Source organism: Hoplias malabaricus, chromosome 1 (genome assembly GCF_029633855.1).
Source record: "Hoplias malabaricus isolate fHopMal1 chromosome 1, fHopMal1.hap1, whole genome shotgun sequence".
In the NCBI taxonomy this organism is placed as follows: domain Eukaryota; kingdom Metazoa; phylum Chordata; class Actinopteri; order Characiformes; family Erythrinidae; genus Hoplias; species Hoplias malabaricus.
Genome location: NC_089800.1, coordinates 51,051,664 through 51,071,310, shown reverse-complemented (window position 1 = coordinate 51,071,310; position 19,647 = coordinate 51,051,664). Strand labels below are relative to the sequence as shown.

Sequence of the window (19,647 nt, the reverse complement as noted above, 5' to 3'; positions counted from 1 at the left end):
TATTAATCGTATTTCTCCAGTATTTCCTCCTCTTCATTTGCTTGTGTACTGTATTGTCAAGTTACTGCAGTTCTCAGAATAATGTTATACAGGCTGTGCTGCTCTGCATTGTAATATTTTATGCTGCTCAGTATTACTATAAATAGTATCAGTGGTTTGAATGTGTGATGAGCATAATAAGTACGCACAGTACTAGCATATAAGCTGCTTGAGAGAATATCTGAAAGCTCAGAGCGGTGGCTAAGGATCACCACGTTAATACAGGGCATTCTCACATTGGTTTCAGACCTCTAGTCGTACTAGTAGGCCTCAGCATTAAAGCAACACTAAGTAATTATTTAACCTTAAAATTACAACTTCAAAATCAATGCTCCCCTGAGTTTTAAGAGGGAAAATGAAGCGTCTGTTGTAGCTACTCCAGACTCAGCGCTGCAGAAACATGGAGAAAGCATGAAACCAACACAACTGAAATCACTTGTTTGACTTTTCTACTGGCCAAATATGGTCCTGGTCCTGGTCCCTGGAGGTACATTTTTTATTTCCTACTCCCTATTTCACATATTGGATCAAAGAATTATGATATAGTCCAGTACAAAGCTTTTAAATATCATAATATATTTTTGCCACATTGCTCACCCCAGTCTGTGTGTGTGTCTTTTCTGCCCTGGGCAGATGAAAGACGGGCCTGATAGTCTCAAAAAAAGAAAAATGGGTCACAATCTGTCTCTATGAACCACCTCCAGCACCAGAGTATCACACTGTGATTGTCAAGAATATTTAACATCATAATTCAGTACTGTAGCCACACACACACACACACATTATATATATATATATATATATATATATATATATATATATATATATATATATATATATATATATATATATATATATATATATATATTATGAATATATATTTCACCTCCAGCGTTTTTCCTAAAGATGTTGCCTGTCATTCCAGTCTTTGAGGAAAAAGTAAAGAAAGGGAAAGACACAAAAGATCAGCCTGACCTCAATCTTTGCTATGTCTATGGGTTTTTATTTTTTTTTTTAGACATACAACCTGCATTTGTGTCTCAGCGAACTTGCAAACCATGTCTGAACAGAATACTAAGCCAGAAATTACAAGCAGGCAAGAAGCCCACCCAGAGATAAAATCTGTTTACACTGTAACTGACCCCACCTGAAAACTATCAAAAGGTCTGTGTGTCAGCTGAAGTCTAACCTTTCAGAGGTAGCAGACCAGTACCATCTCTCATACACACACTCTAAAGAATAATCCATGACAAGATACAGGCAAATCTGTCATGCAAATTCCAGTAACCTGGTGGATTAACTGATTAGTGAGTTTTATCTAAACAGTGTCGAATTTTGTTTTATACGAAACATTAACAATATAACTCAATCAGGGATCCAAATTTGGGCAAATTCAGTCTTCAGGCAGATAATAAATTAGGGCTGCAACTAATTATTATTTTGATAATCGATTAATATGTCGATTATTTTTTTTGATTAATCGATTATTAATCAGTTTCCTGTCTGTTACTAGCATATTCAGGATACCATCGGTGATAACAGCTGCTTGCTGGGGTGTGCAGATCTTCTTCAAAACATAGTCAGCAATGCTGGGCTGTTTTTATCTGAGGTGAGAGAGTAAGTGTAGATATGAAGATACACCTTTTTTAAGTTAATAACTACTGATCTAAAATGCAGACAACAATGCAGGCAAATTGAAATTACATAAATGTTAGATATTGGGTGATGCTGCCATGTGCTGAGAATAAAAGGGAAATTCAACTAACACATATGATCAGATATGGTTAAGATATTTAAGATTTTAGAGAACTAATGTTGAAATTGTATAAGGAACCTACCATTATTAAAAATTAGCGTTTACATGAAGAATTAACCCAACCGTTACATTAATTTTATATTTATCAATATTTAACCATGTAAGTAATGTAATATACACTTACAATGTAATATACACTTGGCTGTGATACTCAAACACTAACACGCAATGCCAGTCAGAAAAGACCTTGAAAAAGGCTTTAAATATATTATTTAAAAAATGTTTGGGAAAATTGTTTTTTTTTAAACCCTGAATGTAACTGCCGCCATCTTTAAGGTGGAACTGAAAACTCGCTAAACACAAGAGTGATATACATTTACTAAAAATGAGACATCTTGTTTAACTACTCTAGCAGGCTCTAGTGACATTGAGCGAGAGAAAAATTAGCATTAACTTACTATACTCAATCTCTTTCACACATAGCTCCAACAGGCTTCCTTTTCAGGTGCCTCATGCAGTGATGTTGTGCTGCCGTGCCATGCGGGATCAGCTGTGCACATTTTGCACCTAACGCTGTTCCTTGAAGGCATTAATGTAAAGTGTTCCCATACTTTTGATGACTTGGGTCATACATTTTTCTCTCTGCTTGTGCTAACATTATCCTCTGCTGTGACCGCCTCCACTATTTTTCAAACCCTTCTTCCAGAGTTTGTCACGTGTAGCAACTGTACCTATGTGTATAATAACTTAGACCCAAATAATCGATTATTAAATTAGTTGCAAACTATTTTAACAGTCGATTTTTATCGATTTAATCGATTAGTTGTTGCAGCTGTAAACAGAACGAAAAACAACACACGAATACACGAGCAAATCAGTGCCTAAATTTACTGCCGCTCTTGTTGTGGTTTTCAAAGCCTGTGATTTCCATTACAGACGGTTTTTCACGACCAGCTCTATGTCTAAGCAACAAAATTTAAGCAAGTCCTGCTGTGTAAAGCCAGACCCATGCAGTGGAAAAGCACCATTAGTTGAACCTGGAAATAAGAGAAAAGACCAGTCATTCTGGATGGGATACAACATGGCAATAAACCTGTTCTGACTTCATACAATAAGGCTGATTTAGCTCATTTATGCTAGAAGAAATGGACCACCACCCCCGGGACACACGATAAAAATCACTCGTTTGCAACATTCCAGACTTGAGGTGAGAGACCAGAGTTAACTTCCTGTCCTGCTGTTTCCATTTCCTGTTGCACATGCCGACCACATGCTGCTGATGTGACGGAACAAAGCGCACGCATCCTGCATGCGCACACACACAGGAACAAAGACAAACACACACAGCTTTTGAACACTGTATTTCTGTCTAGGAAAACCACTCAGATCAGATCTGATTAAATTCTTCTAAATACACCCACCATTCAAATCTGAGCAAAAACAAAAATACAGAGAGCACACTGCTTAAAAATATGACCAAGATTGCAGAATGTCAGAGGAAGAGCACTGGGTGCATTGCAGGATATTGTCCACTCTCAAAGTGCTGACACATTTACTTTCCCACAAAAAATAACATCACTGACAACACCAGCTTTCTCAGGCCTTTAGCTAAGTGTGAACGAGCGGACATGACACAAACACACAAAGACTGACACAATGCATGGTGTTTCACTCAAACTTTCACTGCTCCAGAAGTGAACACAAAGCAAGAGTGTTTAGACCAGCTTCAAATAGAAGAGGAACAAAGGGTACATGAGGAACTGGCTGAAAAGAAGGGGGTGGGGGTGATGTAGTCATTTGGCACAAAATTATGCACTTAAAATTTATGAGATTGTCTTTTTTTGATCCACTGCTGTACATGCTTTCAATTGTAAACAATTATCAATGACATAATAAAAATATCATCACTGACTAGTACAATGGAGCATAAAACTTGAGAACGCAAGACTGAAAATCTTGTGAATTCATTGAAATCTGAAAATTTGTCCACAAGAAAATTAGCTTGTATGTCAGGCAGTTCAGCAGGTTGTGAGAAGAGAGTACACTGTTCCTTTGCCACCAATGCACCTCCCTCTCATTTTTATAGGGGGCCCCAGGAGATGGATCTGACAATCTTTTCATACTAAGCTCGATTTTCTGATATTTAGGACACAAAGGTGTATGCAAACTTGTTGACGCCCGAGTACATGCAGTGGTTAAAGCTAAGTGTGAACACACCGAAAATCATGAAATTATTAAATTAAATATAGACCTATATTTTCAAATACCTTCATTTTCACTCAATGTAATGCCACTAATGTAATATATAATAAATGTTGTGTAAAAAAAATCAAAAAGCAGAATTATCTTTAATTCTAGACCTCAGAGATTGCATTTGAATAAAACGTATACTGCACATAAAACAGCTAAATTCCAAGATTTTAAATGCTGATCCAGGTCAGAGATTCCTTTACTGTTTATGTTGCTTTTGCAGGTTTGTAAAAAAAAATAAAAAGCATCATCAGTGGAATGAGGGAGTGACTGTAGCAGGCGAGTACAGTCTTGTGACGTTTTGGGATGAGAGGTTTAGGAAACGCTGACATGGGTTAGATCTCCACGGAAATCACAGCATGGCCTATTTTTTCTTCTTTTGTTTCTTTGTGCAAGCAACTGTATAATTCTCCAAAGCAGCTCCAGAACTGAGTGTTAGCTACTGAGAGACTGTCTGATGCCATGGAGGAAGGAGGGGGGGGGGAGAAATCAGGACAGTCAGCTGTCTCACTGCCATGTCAATATCAGTGTGATACAGGTCCTGAAAAGGTTAAAAATAAAACCCTTCCAAAACACACAACTCTCATGAGGCAGGTGTAAACAAAGATTGAAATACAGCCTGAGGCAAAGTGGATGTTAAATACAGCCTTCCACATTTCCTTTCTGATATGGTTGTTCTTTTAAAGCACAGATTTAGGGCAGTAATCCCATGCAGAAACAGTAGAAAAACAGAATTAACCCTGTTACCTTATACACTGTGTACAAATGAAGCTTAACGACCTTTCATTGTAATAGATCATTGTAATTCAAACATTCTCCCACTTTTGTCACTTCTAATACACCACAACTACACAAAAAATAACTTAGTGTGAGAATGTGGAGTTAGAAGAATTTACTTCATTCATTATAAACCCCATCATGAAAAGAAAAAACACTACAGAAGCATGTGGTGTATTAGTTCTGTTCATGGGATAAAACTATCAAAAAAGTGCATGTGAATTTTGGTTTAAACGATTAAAACGCTGATTTCAAAGTTTAACGACCTTGAACATATCGCATTAACACTGCATCTATAGATTTTTTTTGTTGAATAATATGGCAATTGTAATTTTTAACACAACAGTTACAGTAAAATGAGAAAAGAGCAGAATGACAGAAGGCAGAGAAGCTTAATTTTCTAAAAGAATGCACTTATCTCTCTAAACAGAGCAAAACCATCTCAAACCATGAGGATAAAGATCTTGCAAATAGTCCCTTCAGACTGGTATCTCAGAAATTATACAAACAAGGAAGAATCTGAAGACTTTGACATGTGTGATCCACAGCCATAAGACAAGAAATATTCAATAAATCATGTGTTCAATAAATACATTATTTAAACTGTAAAATAAATAATTATATATTATATAATATATATATATATATATATATATATATATATATATATATATATATATATATATATATATATATATATATATATATATGAGTATAATATATCATATAATATAATATATTATAATATATTATATAATATATATATGAGTATAATATATATGAGATATGGCATAAATGAGTGCGCAACTAACAAGGAAATGCCTTCTCAGATTACTCTAGTGCTTACTGTTCCCATGTCTACATTAATCAATAGCACAGGCAATAAATGCTTAAGACAAAAACCTGCAGCCACACAAGTCCTCCGAGTACAAGACTGCACTGTGCTATGCAAACATCTCACTGGCCAATTTTTCATTTCTTATAACAATATCAATGTTACTGTAGAATAAAGACACATCCTTTTTTAATTTACCACAGAGTAGAACTGGGCATTTAAGGGAAATTAATATTCAGAACTTCTTATTGATATAATCTTGCCTATATCAATGTAATGCAATGACCAAAAACATAGTGGACAATTTTCAATGCACTCATTTCCAGAATGCAATGCAAATGGGGATACCCATATTCAAATGCATTTTTATAGGTAAAAATCCACCAGTTAGTGTTTAAAGTTGTTCAATAACCTCTTCAACTCATGTCCCTATAATAGTGCACGACATAGTGAATAATATAGAGAATAGTGCATATGGAGCCTTTTCGGACACAGCTCATGTATCACTGCAATAGGAAAAGCCACCACCATGATTTAAACCTTACTCTGGATGATCCATACTACACAAGCCACAATATGGAGATTAAACCCGACTGACTGCTCCACGAGCTACACCAGTGTGATTAAAACCCTGCATCCACGTACAAATTTACCTGCATTTAGTGCGTGGCTGATGTTAATTTGTGGCATTGGCTGCAGAACTGCAGAATCACTATTACTTACTTTCACGTGATGTGTGGAACAATGAAAGAAATGGCCTATAACCTTGCATTTGCTCTGAGAATCCAGGGATCTGGAAAGATACTGGGAAATGTCTACCAAGACCAGATGTCACCAACACTGACCATTACAGTCTGTTCCCATTAATTCTCCCAGTGTAGTTTTTAGACGGTTTGTTTGTTCCGCTTTCTCTACATGGACGAAAGCAGAGGTTCCTCCGCAGCTCAACCAATTAAGCAGAAAAACTCAATTTTACAGGATGTAAATTTAATAATTTACTTTGGAAAACAAAGAAATATGTGAGCAGCTTTGAACAAGGTAAATTTCACTGTAGCTCAACTTAATAAACAACACTGCCATCTTTGTGCAAACAGCCCCTGGTTATACCATGTATTAATAATATTTATTTAATCATAAATGAACAGGAAGTGTCATTTCCTAGAATACTGAATGTATCTCCAGTAGCCAGTTATGGCCAGATTGTTTGACTGGAGGAAGTGTAGGATTTCACAATATTGGCGGGAAAAAAGAAAAGACATTTAATACTAAAAATAAAAATATGGGAAAGGACTTGAATATCTCTCTTTGCAAATAATTACATCATTCTAAACTGAACAATTACCAATTTTGGATTAATAAGACCTACCGTGTCTCTACATTCATTGTCCATATTATAGGGTCCACTGACCATACAGGGACATCTTATAGCTCTATAATTTCAGACAGTACCGTATTTTTCGGACTATAAGGCGCACAGGATTATAAGGCGCATTATCAATAAGGGCCTGCTAAGGAGTCTAGGTTCATATATGAGGCGCACCAGACTATAAGGCGCAGCGCATTAAATAAAACAAAGCTCAGACCGTAACTCAAACTTTATTTAACTCTTTCACGAAAACTCTCAACTTGTTCAGTTGTAACTGCAAATCAATACATTTACTTTTTCAGTTCATTCCTCCACCACAAATCCATCAAACTCTTCATCTTCAGTATCAGAGTTTAATAGTTGGGCGATTTCGGCATCAAGCATGCTCGGGTCCCCCTCATCATTATCCGAGTCGGTCTTGTTGCTGATGTTTAGCTCTTTAGTGATGATTCCAGACTTCCTGAAAGCTCGGATGACACTGGAGACTGATACCTTCTCCCAGGCATCCACGATCCACTTGCACATAGTGGCATAACTCGCCCGGCGTTGCCTCCCGGTGTTGGTGAATGTGTGGTCACCTTCTGTCATCCAATGCTCCCATGCAGCTCGCAATATAACTTTAAAAGACCTGTTGATGCCAATATCTAGCGGCTGGAGCTCCTTGGTTAATCCACCCCGAATGACAGCAAGCTCCGAATTAGTTTTCTTCACTTGGGCTTTGACAGCATCGGTCACATGGGCGCGCATAGAGTCACAGACCAATAGGGATGGGGATCTGTGAAAAAAGCCATTCGGTCTCCTGACATAGACCTCCCTCAGCCACTCACTCATCTTCTCCTCATCCATCCAGCCCTTTGGGTTAGCCTTGATGATGACACCAGCAGGAAACTGTTCCTTTGGCAAAGTCTTCCTCTTGAAAATGACCGTGGGTGGTAGTTTCTGGCCATTAGCCTGACAGGCAAGAACTACAGTGAAAGATGGCTTCTCGTTTCCTGTGGTACGTATAGATACCGTACTGGTCCCTGTTTTCTCAACAGTACGGTTTACGGGGATGTCGAAAGTGAGGGGGACCTTATCCATGTTAGTGATGTGTTCTGGTTGGTGGCTTTGAGACGAATAGAGACAGTGGAGACGCTTCTACCTGCGGTTCTCTGTTCGATAACCCACTGTTCTATTTTGTCCTCCAAATGTGGCCATCTTGCTTTGTTTCCTCGGAAACTCAGTTTGGTCTTCTTTACCTGGCGTAGGGCATCTTCTTGTTTCCTCCACTTATGCACCATAGATTCATTTATGTTGAATTCTCTTGCTGCTGCTCTGTTTCCATGCTCTACTGCATGACTTATAGCTTTAAGCTTAAAATCTGCATCATAAGCATGTCTCTTAACAGGAGGCATTTTTTGGGGTAGTCGGTATAAAAAAATGAAACACGGGGCTCCTGCGCAGAGAGCTGTATGTATCACCGCGCTCAGTGAGGATCCTGACTACGGTGGCCGTAATGCTTAAGCCATTTGTGGGTACACATATAAGGTGCATCGGACTATAAGGTGCACTTTTGATTTCTGAGAAAAATCATAAGATTATATGTGCGCCTTATAGTCCGAAAAATACGGTGGTTCTCCAGAATCTTGCATGATTGCATTTAAATTATCAGGCCAATGTGGAAATGTCGATTTGTGGAATATATCCAGCCGAGGGTTTCCAAACAACTGGGATCCTATAAGTAGGACTTCCAGGATACACCAAGCTGATGTAAAGTTCACCCTACTGATAAAAGCTTTCTACTTGCCGAAGGGTGGGAAAAGGCTATTCATTCATGTGCATTGATCATATTTTTTTTCTCGCTCTAAAACAGCATGTAGAAGGACCAACCTAAAACTACAGGCTCTCTTTGTCAGAAGGTGAAGGCCGCTGAACATCTCTACTTATCTGTTGCCATCTATCACGCTAATGCATCCAGTGTGTTTTTTGCTCGCAGGCAGATAAAATTTGTATAAGTTCAGACTCAAATATGAGTAGTAAACGAGTTCTGCATTTCCAGTAAGTGACAGGATTACAGAGCATGGATAATTCTAGAGTTCAAATAGTGTTGAATGGCTAATAACCTCTGGATAGTGGACAAATAAACACTCAATAATATATTAAAAAAAAAAAAATAAATAAATAAAAAAAAGAAAGAAAAACCCAGCGGACACTACAACTCAAGATAGAAAACCTGGGAAATTCAAGCATTAGAAATTAAATAAAAACAAGAACAACTCTAGACAAATATTTATTTCTGTTTCTTTTGGTAAAAAGCACTTTAGCTTTACTGAAAGCTATCAGAACAGTAAGCTGCATAAATAGACCACGTTTTAATTGTTCTTAGTGTTTATAAAGTCCCACAGCCCAATACATTTACCTATCTGTCTGCATCCTATCAGGTTAATTCACCCATTCACACCGAACTTGGAATTAGTGCTTCAGCCCAAATTTATTTCATTAGGTAAAATAATAATAATAATAATAAATAAATAACATAAACAAAAAAAGAAATCAAAGCCAAAAAAATGTAAATAAAAAAATACAAAGACAAAACCTGTCAAACAGGTTCAAAAAAGACACAGTGAGAAATTGACTTGCAGCTGGAAGCTTATGAAATAAACCTCTTTTTAAGCCTAGTCCTGCAATACACATTATTTTGACAGGTGACTTTCCATTTGAAAGGAGCATTTAGTCCAGGACTAGGCCAAGGACATTTAAAGTACATTTCCTGAACACCTTTACAATTGAGCAGCTTTCGGAGGGGGCGGGGGATCTAACCGTTTCATTCTCAGGAAACTGCAGCCTTTCGTCTTTCAATTTAGCAGAGGCCACCACATACGAATGTACACCCCACTTCTAGAGCATCTCAAAAGTGGTTCCCTTAAATAGCCTGAATGTGTTGTGTTCCAATTTAGATCTGTGCTTGAAAGAAATAACCAAAACTAATTCTAAATCCCTGTCCTTAACAGATGCCTAATTATGCAATGGCAGCAGAGTATCACAGGCACAATGTTAAAGGACTCTTGTGTTTTATAGACTTCCTTGAGGTCTATGTACAAATTTTTTAGCTTTAGCCTTTATGTACAAAATGTCATAATTACTTTTTAAACCTCCCATACCTGTTAAAACAAATGTGTAAATAAAACATCTGACTGGCCGCTCTAATTATGCTCCATTTAAAAAAAAAAAAAAAAAAAAACTCTGCTTTTACTCTAGAATAAGACTCCCATTTAAGTGTCAATTAATCTTCATATCAACTGTAAAATTAGCATATAAAAGCTTTAATCTTTGAACATTTTACATCTTAGAAAAATGTTAAATTAATTTTTCATTAAACTGGCCCTTTAACTACAAACTACATCAAAACAGACATGTATGAGTGACCATAACACACAAAACCTTTGTATACCTGACAATAACATGTGTTCTGAGTTTGGATAGTTTTTGACTGGATTCCCAAACTCCTAAAAATTCACCAAAAATCATCTCCAGTGTAAGCAGATGAGATCTGAGCTTCCTGAAACCCACAGTACACATGATTTTGTGGGCAGTGTATAATAGGCCTTGTTGGCAGCTGGAAGGCCTGTGAAAACCAGCATGTATTTTGTGATCGATAAATTGCCACAGAAATACTTGTGACAAACGATATTATTCTCGTTTTAAGACCATTTTATGCCACTGGTGTACTGATAATAACAATATAATGCAATTACACCCCATTAAAGAGCAATTAAAATAACACAAAACAAAAGGCTAAAATACTTGAGACAATTATTCTTTTGTAAACACAAACAATAAACACTGGAAAAAACAATTTCTGAGGAAATGCTCATATACTGTACGATAAGTCTATAATGTAATTACTCTGACAGGACCAGCAGCCGGTATAATTCTTGTTATATTTAAGCTTGTGTTTTTCTGGTAATACTGGAGCAGGTATATTTCTGGTGATACTAGCTCTGTTACTATTTACTGATAGTAGAACTGGTATTTGTGTGGGGATATATGTGCTTTTATATATATATATATATATATTTATTAGATAGATAGAGGCATCTATATTTCTTTGGTAATAGGAGAGCTGCCATTTCTCTGGTGAGATTAAAGCTGGTATGTTTTGTTAATAATATCAGAGCTGGTATATCTCTGAATAGATTAAAGCTGGTATTTCTCTGGTGATACAGGCGCTCTCTGGTTCCGTGCACACGCCCAAATTGGTCTCTGGCGAATTCCCTGAACGCTGTGTATGCTAACCGGCTAACGGTTTTCCTTTACGAGTCGGCTAGCACATATTAACTTAGCCTGCTAACCGCCTAGGTTTCAAACTACACCCTGATTATATAAGTAGCGTTAATTTTACTTTAACACTGTCATTAAGGCAAAAGTACACTCAAACACATTCCCGCTATCGCTACACAGAGCGATAGTTAACGGTGGAATCTGTATTTTAGCCTCCGGCCACGAAGCTGAGCTTAGCTTCTTATACTAATTTTCAATTCCACCTTAAATGGCGCCTGGGCGCAAGAATGTAACTGTTACACCGCTTAAGGTGGATCAAAAATCGTGTAAAAAGCTAGCGAATAAACTTCAGCTCCGTAATTAGCTGAGTTAGCTAACTACCCGATATGAACTCCTACCACTCCGCTCCACCTTAAAACGTGAAGAAAAACACGTCCCTAAAAGCTGACTAACTCGGCTCACATCAACAAAAAAAAGTAACTTGGATTAGTCTAAAGCCCTTAAAATGTCATTAATAAACACACGTTTGCTCCAAATGCGCCATCTTCCACTCCAAATTCTTTATTCCACCTTAAGGGATGCAGAATTCAACTGTTGCACTACTTAAGGTGGAACGTAACGTTCAAGTTCAACCTCGATTACATTATTAGAGAGAAATCATATAAACAATAACGCATAATCAACTTCAGTGCTACATTCAGTAAAAGCTGTTGGAGTGCAAGAAGTCTTGACCTAAGGTTGAATAATAACTATACGAAAATAAGCGTAAAACTTTTTAATCTTGTCTTATAATTAAAACCATTCTGGGAATAAAACAATAGGCGGAGTGTGTCATTGATTCAAAAGACCTATAAAAAAGTGCAACCTCAGTGAAACAGTCCAGAATGTAACTGCTACATCATTTAATGTGGAGCTTAAGATTCACTTAAGGAACCAACTTCTTAAAAGCCGTTATCTGGCCTTAAAAAGTGTGCTTAAATGAACATTTAAGGTGGAACGAAAAACTGGAATAAGAAAAGTTCGAGGCTAGTAGAACTTATAAAACAATAACGTTAGTACAGCGCAGGGGTGTTCTACTGCCCTATTTAAGGTGGAACGAATAAGATGTAAAAAGGAGCATGAACTCCAATGTCAGCCGCTTACTCACAGGATGCCGGAGCATGAGGTGCAGACGAAGGAGCCCAGCGTCATGTTGGCGTAGGTCGGGCCGCGCTGGTCGCAGTCGAAACACTTGCGGTTCGGCGCTAAACTCGTCATCTCCCGCAGCATCTTTAGGTGCTTCTCCTCTTGTTTTCTCTTGGCGCTTGCCGCCATGACAGGGTGTCGCGACAGCTGATACAAAGGGGGAACAAAACGAATAAAAACCAAACCTTAAAAGGAACGCTACAGTTACTTTCTCCGTGAGTGGAGCGACTCTGTCTGACCGGGGAAGAGCACGGGGCGCCGGCGAAGGAGTTTACTCAGAGCCGCCTCCCGCTTCCACAGAGGGAGGAACAGTGAGAGAGGGGCGCGTCCCAAATCGTTCCTTATTCATCACTGCCTACATAACACACGTTGCCTAGAACACCTACCCTTACTTGTAATAGGGAGAATAGATCCTTTGTCATTGCTACTCAGGGCTCGGCACTGCAGAAACCGCACTATATAACTTTTAGAGGAAAGTTTATATAGAGCTAAATATTACATTTCAAGAATTCAATATCTAAAGTTGTAATTTGCTTTGGGAATAATGGAATTATTTAATGAGAGTAAAATCATAATATTACGAATCATTATGAGAAGAATGGCATAGATTCAGTTATACGTATTTAGGTAGAAATATTACAAATTAACAATCTCTTGGCACATTAGCACCAGATTTTTATGGGTTAATGCTGCAACTTTTCTGGAATAATGCCACTTTTCTCCTAATTTTAAATACAACATTAAACTAAATTACCATTTCCCTTCCTATTTTTGCAACTTTATAATCAATATATTAAGACTTTATTCTCAAAACATTTACACTGTATTCTAAAAATAACATATATTCTCAAAATCTAGCTTTGTTTATAATCTAAGTGTCCTTAAATCTTATTGACTTATATGTCCAACAAATCATTACAAACGAGTCTAAAATCGAGATTAGTATTTGTTAGATGTTTATGCCCTGTTTAGACAAAGAAGCCATTAGGTTACGACAGACGTAGTACACACTTCGCCAAGTATATAGGCATTTGGAACACACCCTGAAAATAGTCAATAGGGGGCGCTCTCGCTCTGCGACCGCTGCCCAGCAGCGCCAGCGTCCTGAGTTGTATCCCAAACTGTGTTGCCAGATTGGGATGTTTTAATAATTCCTCAGACAAATAAAGTTGAATTTTTTTTTATTAATTTTCTTTTCAAGAACAAGTAGACCAAAATGTCACTCTGTGTTAAGGTAATAATTATGTAATCATGCAGGCATCCGTAATTTGAATTTCTAAAAAGAATACTTTGCATAGGTGTAAATATGCAAATTAGTCTGCAGTTAAAACAGAGGGCTTACAGATTTTACATCCATCCATCCATTATCTGTAACCGCTTATCCAATTTAGGGTCGCGGGGGGTTCAGAGCCTACCTGGAATCATTGGGCGCAAGGCAGGAATACACCCTGGAGGGGACGCCAGTCCTTCACAGGGCAACACAGACACACACACACTCACACGTCGCCAATCCACCTGCAACGTGTGTTTTTGGACTGTGGGAGGAAACCGGAGCACCCGGAGGAAACACCAACCCGGAGGAAACACCAACTCCTCACAGACAGTCACCCGGAGCGGGAATCGAACCCACAACCTCCAGGACCCTGGAGTTTTATGGTAGAAAACTGAAAGCAGTATGTCTTGAAAGTAGAAAATGCACAATCAAACAAATGGCAGGAAACAGGAATCAATGGTTTTGACAGAAAAAAAGAAATGAAAAAAAGAATTTAAATATCATCACTATCCAAAGAAAAACATTAATTTATTGATTGTCTGTAACCGCTTATGCAGTTTAGTAACATTTTAGGAGAGGGAAAAAACTTAAACTTTCCATAGAAGTCAATTTCATTCCAAGTAATGTGAGCATTTCTATTGGTCCATTCATTATAAAAAATTCAGTGTGAAGGACAGCTGTTGTATTCAAATGATGTAGTAAACTAAACCTCCACAAAGAGAGATACATTTCTGAAATATGATTTATAAAAAAGGCAAAAATTATAGTTAGCTATAATTTGTTTGTAGCCAAACCTTTAAAACAACCTTGTTTCATTGGCTCATTGAAACAGTGCTTTGTCTGATCCATGTGTACCAATGCAACATACGCTAACTCCAACACCACCAGGTCACTGTCCCTGCAGCACTAAGAATAATCCATCACCCAAATCTGGGGGTTAACAGAGTATGCAGAGCAACTTTTGGACTACAGGCTGTAGTTGTGGAACTAAAATGTGCACCTCTATAGTAGCTAATAAAATGGGCAATGAGTGTAGAAACATAGGAGTAATTTTAATGTTATGAATGATTTATGTTAGATTTGTGATATAAATCTGTTAAGTACTGAATTTTGCTGCACTTTTACTGGTAGAGAGTTATCATTCATTTTTTGGGTAATAGGCGTTTAACAATCTGGCAACCCTGATTCCTGCTGAGTGACCTACTCAATTCAATTTGACTCACTCCTGAGGACCGTTTCACCCACTCACCCATTCACTCACTCCTGTGGAGCATTTCACACACCCAGTCACTCACTCTTACACAACTGTGGACTCCTCACAGAATATTTCTATCAATTATTCTATACTGGAAATTGGTGAATTATTAAATTATTTGTGAAGATTTCTGAGAAAATAAGTCATACCAAAAGCTTTTAATCAGCAGTTAAACTTTAGCATACACACACACACTTATAATATACATTATGTGAAGACAACAGAAAAACGCATCACTGAAGACCCACGTATGGATCCATTATGTCTGTTCACCAGGAAATTAATACTTTAACAACAGACCTGTTCTGAACTCCACATAGAAGTGCATACATCTCATTATATACACCATACACAAATGTTCATTTGTTGTTTCTAAAATTCCACAGCATGACTTCAGAATAGGCTTCAGGATGGATTTGTATATTTTACCAACTTTCAATGGGAACCAATTTGCAACCCATTTACAGTTTTGTTAAACCTTCAGCCTAGCTCCATTTCAGAAACTTCTCCCTCTTCAGATACTGCTCTGAACTTAATCCATTCTCTTTTCAGAACCAAACTGTCTCTTCTCTGCTCTAGAGTTTAAAACCAAGTACAGCCATTACCAAATAAAACAAGCTTAAGTGGTGTTAGATGAGCTGAAGTGGAGCAGGAGCCTGTTGAAACATTTTGTCCAGATGTTTTGCGCTTTCAGCTGAGTCTTCAATGTCTTTGACAGTGAAATTAAGAAAGATGTGTGAAACAAGGACAGAGACTGGACATTTGCACATGGTCTTGCAAGTCAAACTCCTCTCTCTGGGAAGTAGTCGCAGCTGCCCTGTGAACAGAGAAGGTGGAAGTAACCAGAGTGCGATTTATCCACTGGTGACTGCTCTGGACGCTAATTTCTGAGGCTGCTCTTTAGGTGTGGAGAAGTCCAAGGGTCTGCGGTTTTCCGTATAGCCGAAAAGTTTCCTCAGAGCCACACGTGCCGCCTCCTCCTCGGCAGCCAGCACAGTCTCACCAGGGCCGTGAGCCAGCAGCCTCCGATCACTGGCCACAAACACAGAGGTAGATACATCAGGAACTTTTTTTTTTTGCTTGCTAACACATGAAATATGAACTCTTGATATGCCTTTGTTGCCCATATTGTTTTTATTTTTTTTGCAGACTTGTCAATATAACAAGACAGCATATGTATTTATAAAATAAAATCCTCATCTCTCCAGAAATCTTATTTGCTAATTATATCTGGCCAACAAGATAAAAAGTAAATCTAAAAAAGCTAAACAGTAGCATATTACAATAAAGCCCGATCATCCAAGATCACAACTGACTGCAGATCACATAACACAAGCTGTGTTTATGTGCTGCAGCTTTAACAGGGAACTGGGGTGTACAGAGTCATTCAGTGTGGCCTGTGAATTGCTGCAAAATACATTTCAATGCCAAATTTTAAAGCGCTTTCATTCTCTCTAACCTTAGTGTTCCACCACCCTCATACCTGTATAAACCAACGAAGTACAGCGGAAGGACAGTGCTGGCCCCGGCGGACTGGATGAGCCGGGGCTCGGGGAGGGCCACTCCTCTGCGGTTCAGCTCCTCCACCAGCAGCCCCATAGGGTTCACCACCTTCCACATATCGAACAGATCCTTCCCAATCAGCTGCGTCACTAGGAAATCCTACGTAAACACATTCATAGCTTATTCATAGGAGCTCCTTTCAGAGGAGTAGTAAATAAATTAAATAAATCTGCACTTTTCTTGCTTTTTTTTACAGATTAACAGGATCCCCATATAGTGGTGTAAATAACAGTAATTATTCAGCAGTTCTGTATTAAACAATGAATACTGTGTAATATAAATGACATATACTACATACTGACACCTGGTTTATGATAACATAACAATATCTGTGACAGATTATAAAAGTATTTTTGGCGTGTAACGTGGGGACGGCGGCGGAGCTTACCCTGACAAACAGCCCTGCTCTCTCAGCCCCACTGCTCTGCTCCAGAGCTCCAATCACGGCGAAGAACGTTCCCTGAAGGATGTCCTCAGGAACTGGAAACTTGCCAGTCATCGCCAGGTCCTCCACTGCCAGGTTCCGGGCCACGTGACACATAAGCTTAGGTTCTGTTAGGTAACCCACTATGGCTTCCACACCTGCCTCGGGTAAGCTAGGGAAGTTGCTCTTGCACCAGTCCTTGAGGAATCCCTGTGGATTAAAGTGTTTAGATACTCATAGGTAATTGAGGAATATGAAAACTGGAATTAGAGCCAAGTGGGAATGGGACAACCTGCCTGTAATACATAGCCCCTGCATTAGGCATCAGTCTTAAATAAACCAACGAAAAGTTACAGTTTTCACAGCTCAGTCATTCTTAAAAAAAAAGGGCCATTTCACTATCTGATAAACATAAAATTTAGAAAAAGTTCATTAGACTGAATGATTTTATGGCAAATCCACATTTCTAACCTCCTCCAAAAGTTACATAGAACAGTTTCTGCAGTGCTGAGCCCTGTAACTGCTCTGTGGAGCATCACAATGATTTTGAAATTGTAATTATATGGTAACAATACTGTCTAGGGTTGTTTTAAACAATATGATTCAGCTCTTTCAGTTTCAATATATAGAAGAAATATTAAAATTGTAATCATTTTCAAGAATAATGTCTGCTTTTTTTTGGCTCTAAAAATAACATCCTTTAAAATATGTATCATCACATCACGTGGGTATAATTTTTTGGGGTTGTTTATCTTGTAGCTAAATAGCTTTCTGTTTGTTCTTTTAATTAACTTCAAACCAAATAAAAACACCTTACATGGTTTTAAAAAGATGGGTATCCCCAAGAATATGAATGGCAGTATATAATCACATTTTCAGACCGCCTAGAAGTGCTGGTGACTCAGGGAACTCATACATTTCCTTCTTTATAACCTAGACCCATTGTGAATCCAAGAATAAGTTGTTCTCACCAGTGTGAACTGCTGGCCGTGTTCTCTGAGCTCAGTATTGTCTCTGAGGTTGAGTGCTGCAGCGTTGCAGTCCAGGCCCAGGGTCCGTCGCCTCTCCTCCTCACTGCACAGGTAACAGGGGTTCACAAATGCAGTCTTCAACAGCTCCAGGGAGAAACTCTCCTTCAGCCGTGCACTGAAAGCTTCAACCTCAGCATGGTAATCCCAGTTAGGCTGCTGAGACCTGGAGAGGGGAGGAACACTCACTCAGTCAAAGAACAGATTAAACAGGGACCAGCAGTGCGAAGAGTAACTTAAATGTCAGTCTGACTTTAAGAATAACATATGTAAATGAACTCTTCTTTCCATCATGAAACACTCTTTATAACACGGTGTGAATGGGTGGGGCAAAACTTAAGGACCAAAAAAGAATAGAGATGTAAACATGTTGTGATGTCACAAAACCTAACAGAGGAACTGGCTTTTTTTTGTGTAAGAGTATGTTTGGAGCAGAGTGAACAAGTTTTAAAAGCCTTATTTGAAGAGTGGAAATGGGACGGGGGGCATGGGGAAAAGGTCATATTTGCTAGGCTAAATACGCATTAGCTTGCTACCTAGACAATAAACAAGATAATATAAAATACAACGAAACTGGGTAACAATAAAACTGAGAGTGAGTTACACAAGACATCTGTTAGGTACAGGCTAAAAGTTATGTAAAGTGTAAAAAGTAGAATATGAAAAAGCGGATGTGTAATGAAAGGTTATAAAAATATGAGCAAATTACAGATTAAATATAAAATGAATATGATAGCTGCGTGTATACACACACACACACACACACATATATATATATATATATGTTAATATTCACACTGCAACAAAATATTCTCCGTTCGGGTCTTCTTTTATAATGTTATGTTTTCATTATCATTTAAAAACCCCGCTCATTTAGCATAATTTGCCATATAAGCGAAGCTCAAAGTGACTTTTAATTTGAAATTGTGCAGCAGTTACAGTAAGCATAAATAACAAGGGGTCGATAGTAACTTCTGAACCATTTAAGATGGACTGAAAATTTGTAATAAGCCCTAGCTTTTCATTTTTAAGAAGATGCTAATGCAGTTTGCGTCTAAAAATATTTATAACATTTTTATGAATTCTATTATAAACGTCTATCCAAACGGCCTTGACTGATCCTTCAGCTCTGACACTGCTCCTGAGCTGAACGTACCGTGGTGTTGGCGCCGGTTCTCCCTCAATCTTTTTCTTTCTCGCCATAATGAGAGTGTACGCCTTCATCCACCTCTTTTTCTCCCTGCTCTGAGTGAAGAGGACATTTCTGTAAAGATTTCGAGAACCAAGCAGCAGCGCACTGCGGTTCATTAGCGTCCAGCACGCTGCCATCTTTCACCTCCAGAGAAAAAACACGGGAGTATCACTACAGCGACCCCAGCCTGCTCAGAGGACTGAAGAGGAACAGTGGAGCGCCTCAAATTACTGCTCCTCGAACCCTACTCACTACTTAGTGTCCTATAACGGGACCCCGCCATTTTGTAGTCAAGCCACCAAATTTTAAATTCTTGGCTTAATTGTTGCCCTAAACCAAATTCATATATCTAACCAAACCCTTTCATAACTTAATCGAGAGGTCAACCACTGGGGCAAAACATTAAATGTGCCAGAAAAAAAACATGAATGGCACCACACTCTC

At 38.3% G+C, this 19,647-nt stretch overlaps 2 protein-coding genes across 5 annotated transcripts in view; both read right to left on the bottom strand.

Annotated features, from left to right (window-relative positions):
* Nucleotides 1-12,801, bottom strand: part of agfg1a (ArfGAP with FG repeats 1a) — a 35,297-nt gene extending 22,496 nt beyond the window's left edge. Inside the window, exon 1 of one of the 4 annotated variants that reach the window (XM_066666405.1) lies at nucleotides 12,431-12,801. In XM_066666405.1, coding sequence (XP_066522502.1) covers nucleotides 12,431-12,597 — 167 coding nt within the window. In that variant the 5' untranslated portion in view covers nucleotides 12,598-12,801. The remainder of the gene's footprint in view (nucleotides 1-12,430) is intronic. The other 3 variants (XM_066666386.1, XM_066666378.1, XM_066666396.1) reach the window with 3 other exon arrangements.
* Nucleotides 12,802-15,147: 2,346 nt separating this feature from the next.
* On the bottom strand, nucleotides 15,148-19,429 carry mrpl44 (mitochondrial ribosomal protein L44). The gene is made up of 5 exons (XM_066680689.1): nucleotides 19,168-19,429; nucleotides 17,955-18,177; nucleotides 16,948-17,193; nucleotides 16,480-16,658; nucleotides 15,148-16,028 (listed from the first exon to the last, which is right to left on the bottom strand). The coding sequence occupies exons 1-5, from the start codon at nucleotides 19,338-19,340 to the stop codon at nucleotides 15,851-15,853; spliced, it is 999 nt and encodes a 332-aa protein (XP_066536786.1). The 5' UTR covers nucleotides 19,341-19,429; the 3' UTR covers nucleotides 15,148-15,850.
* Between the last annotated feature and the right edge of the window lie 218 nt (nucleotides 19,430-19,647).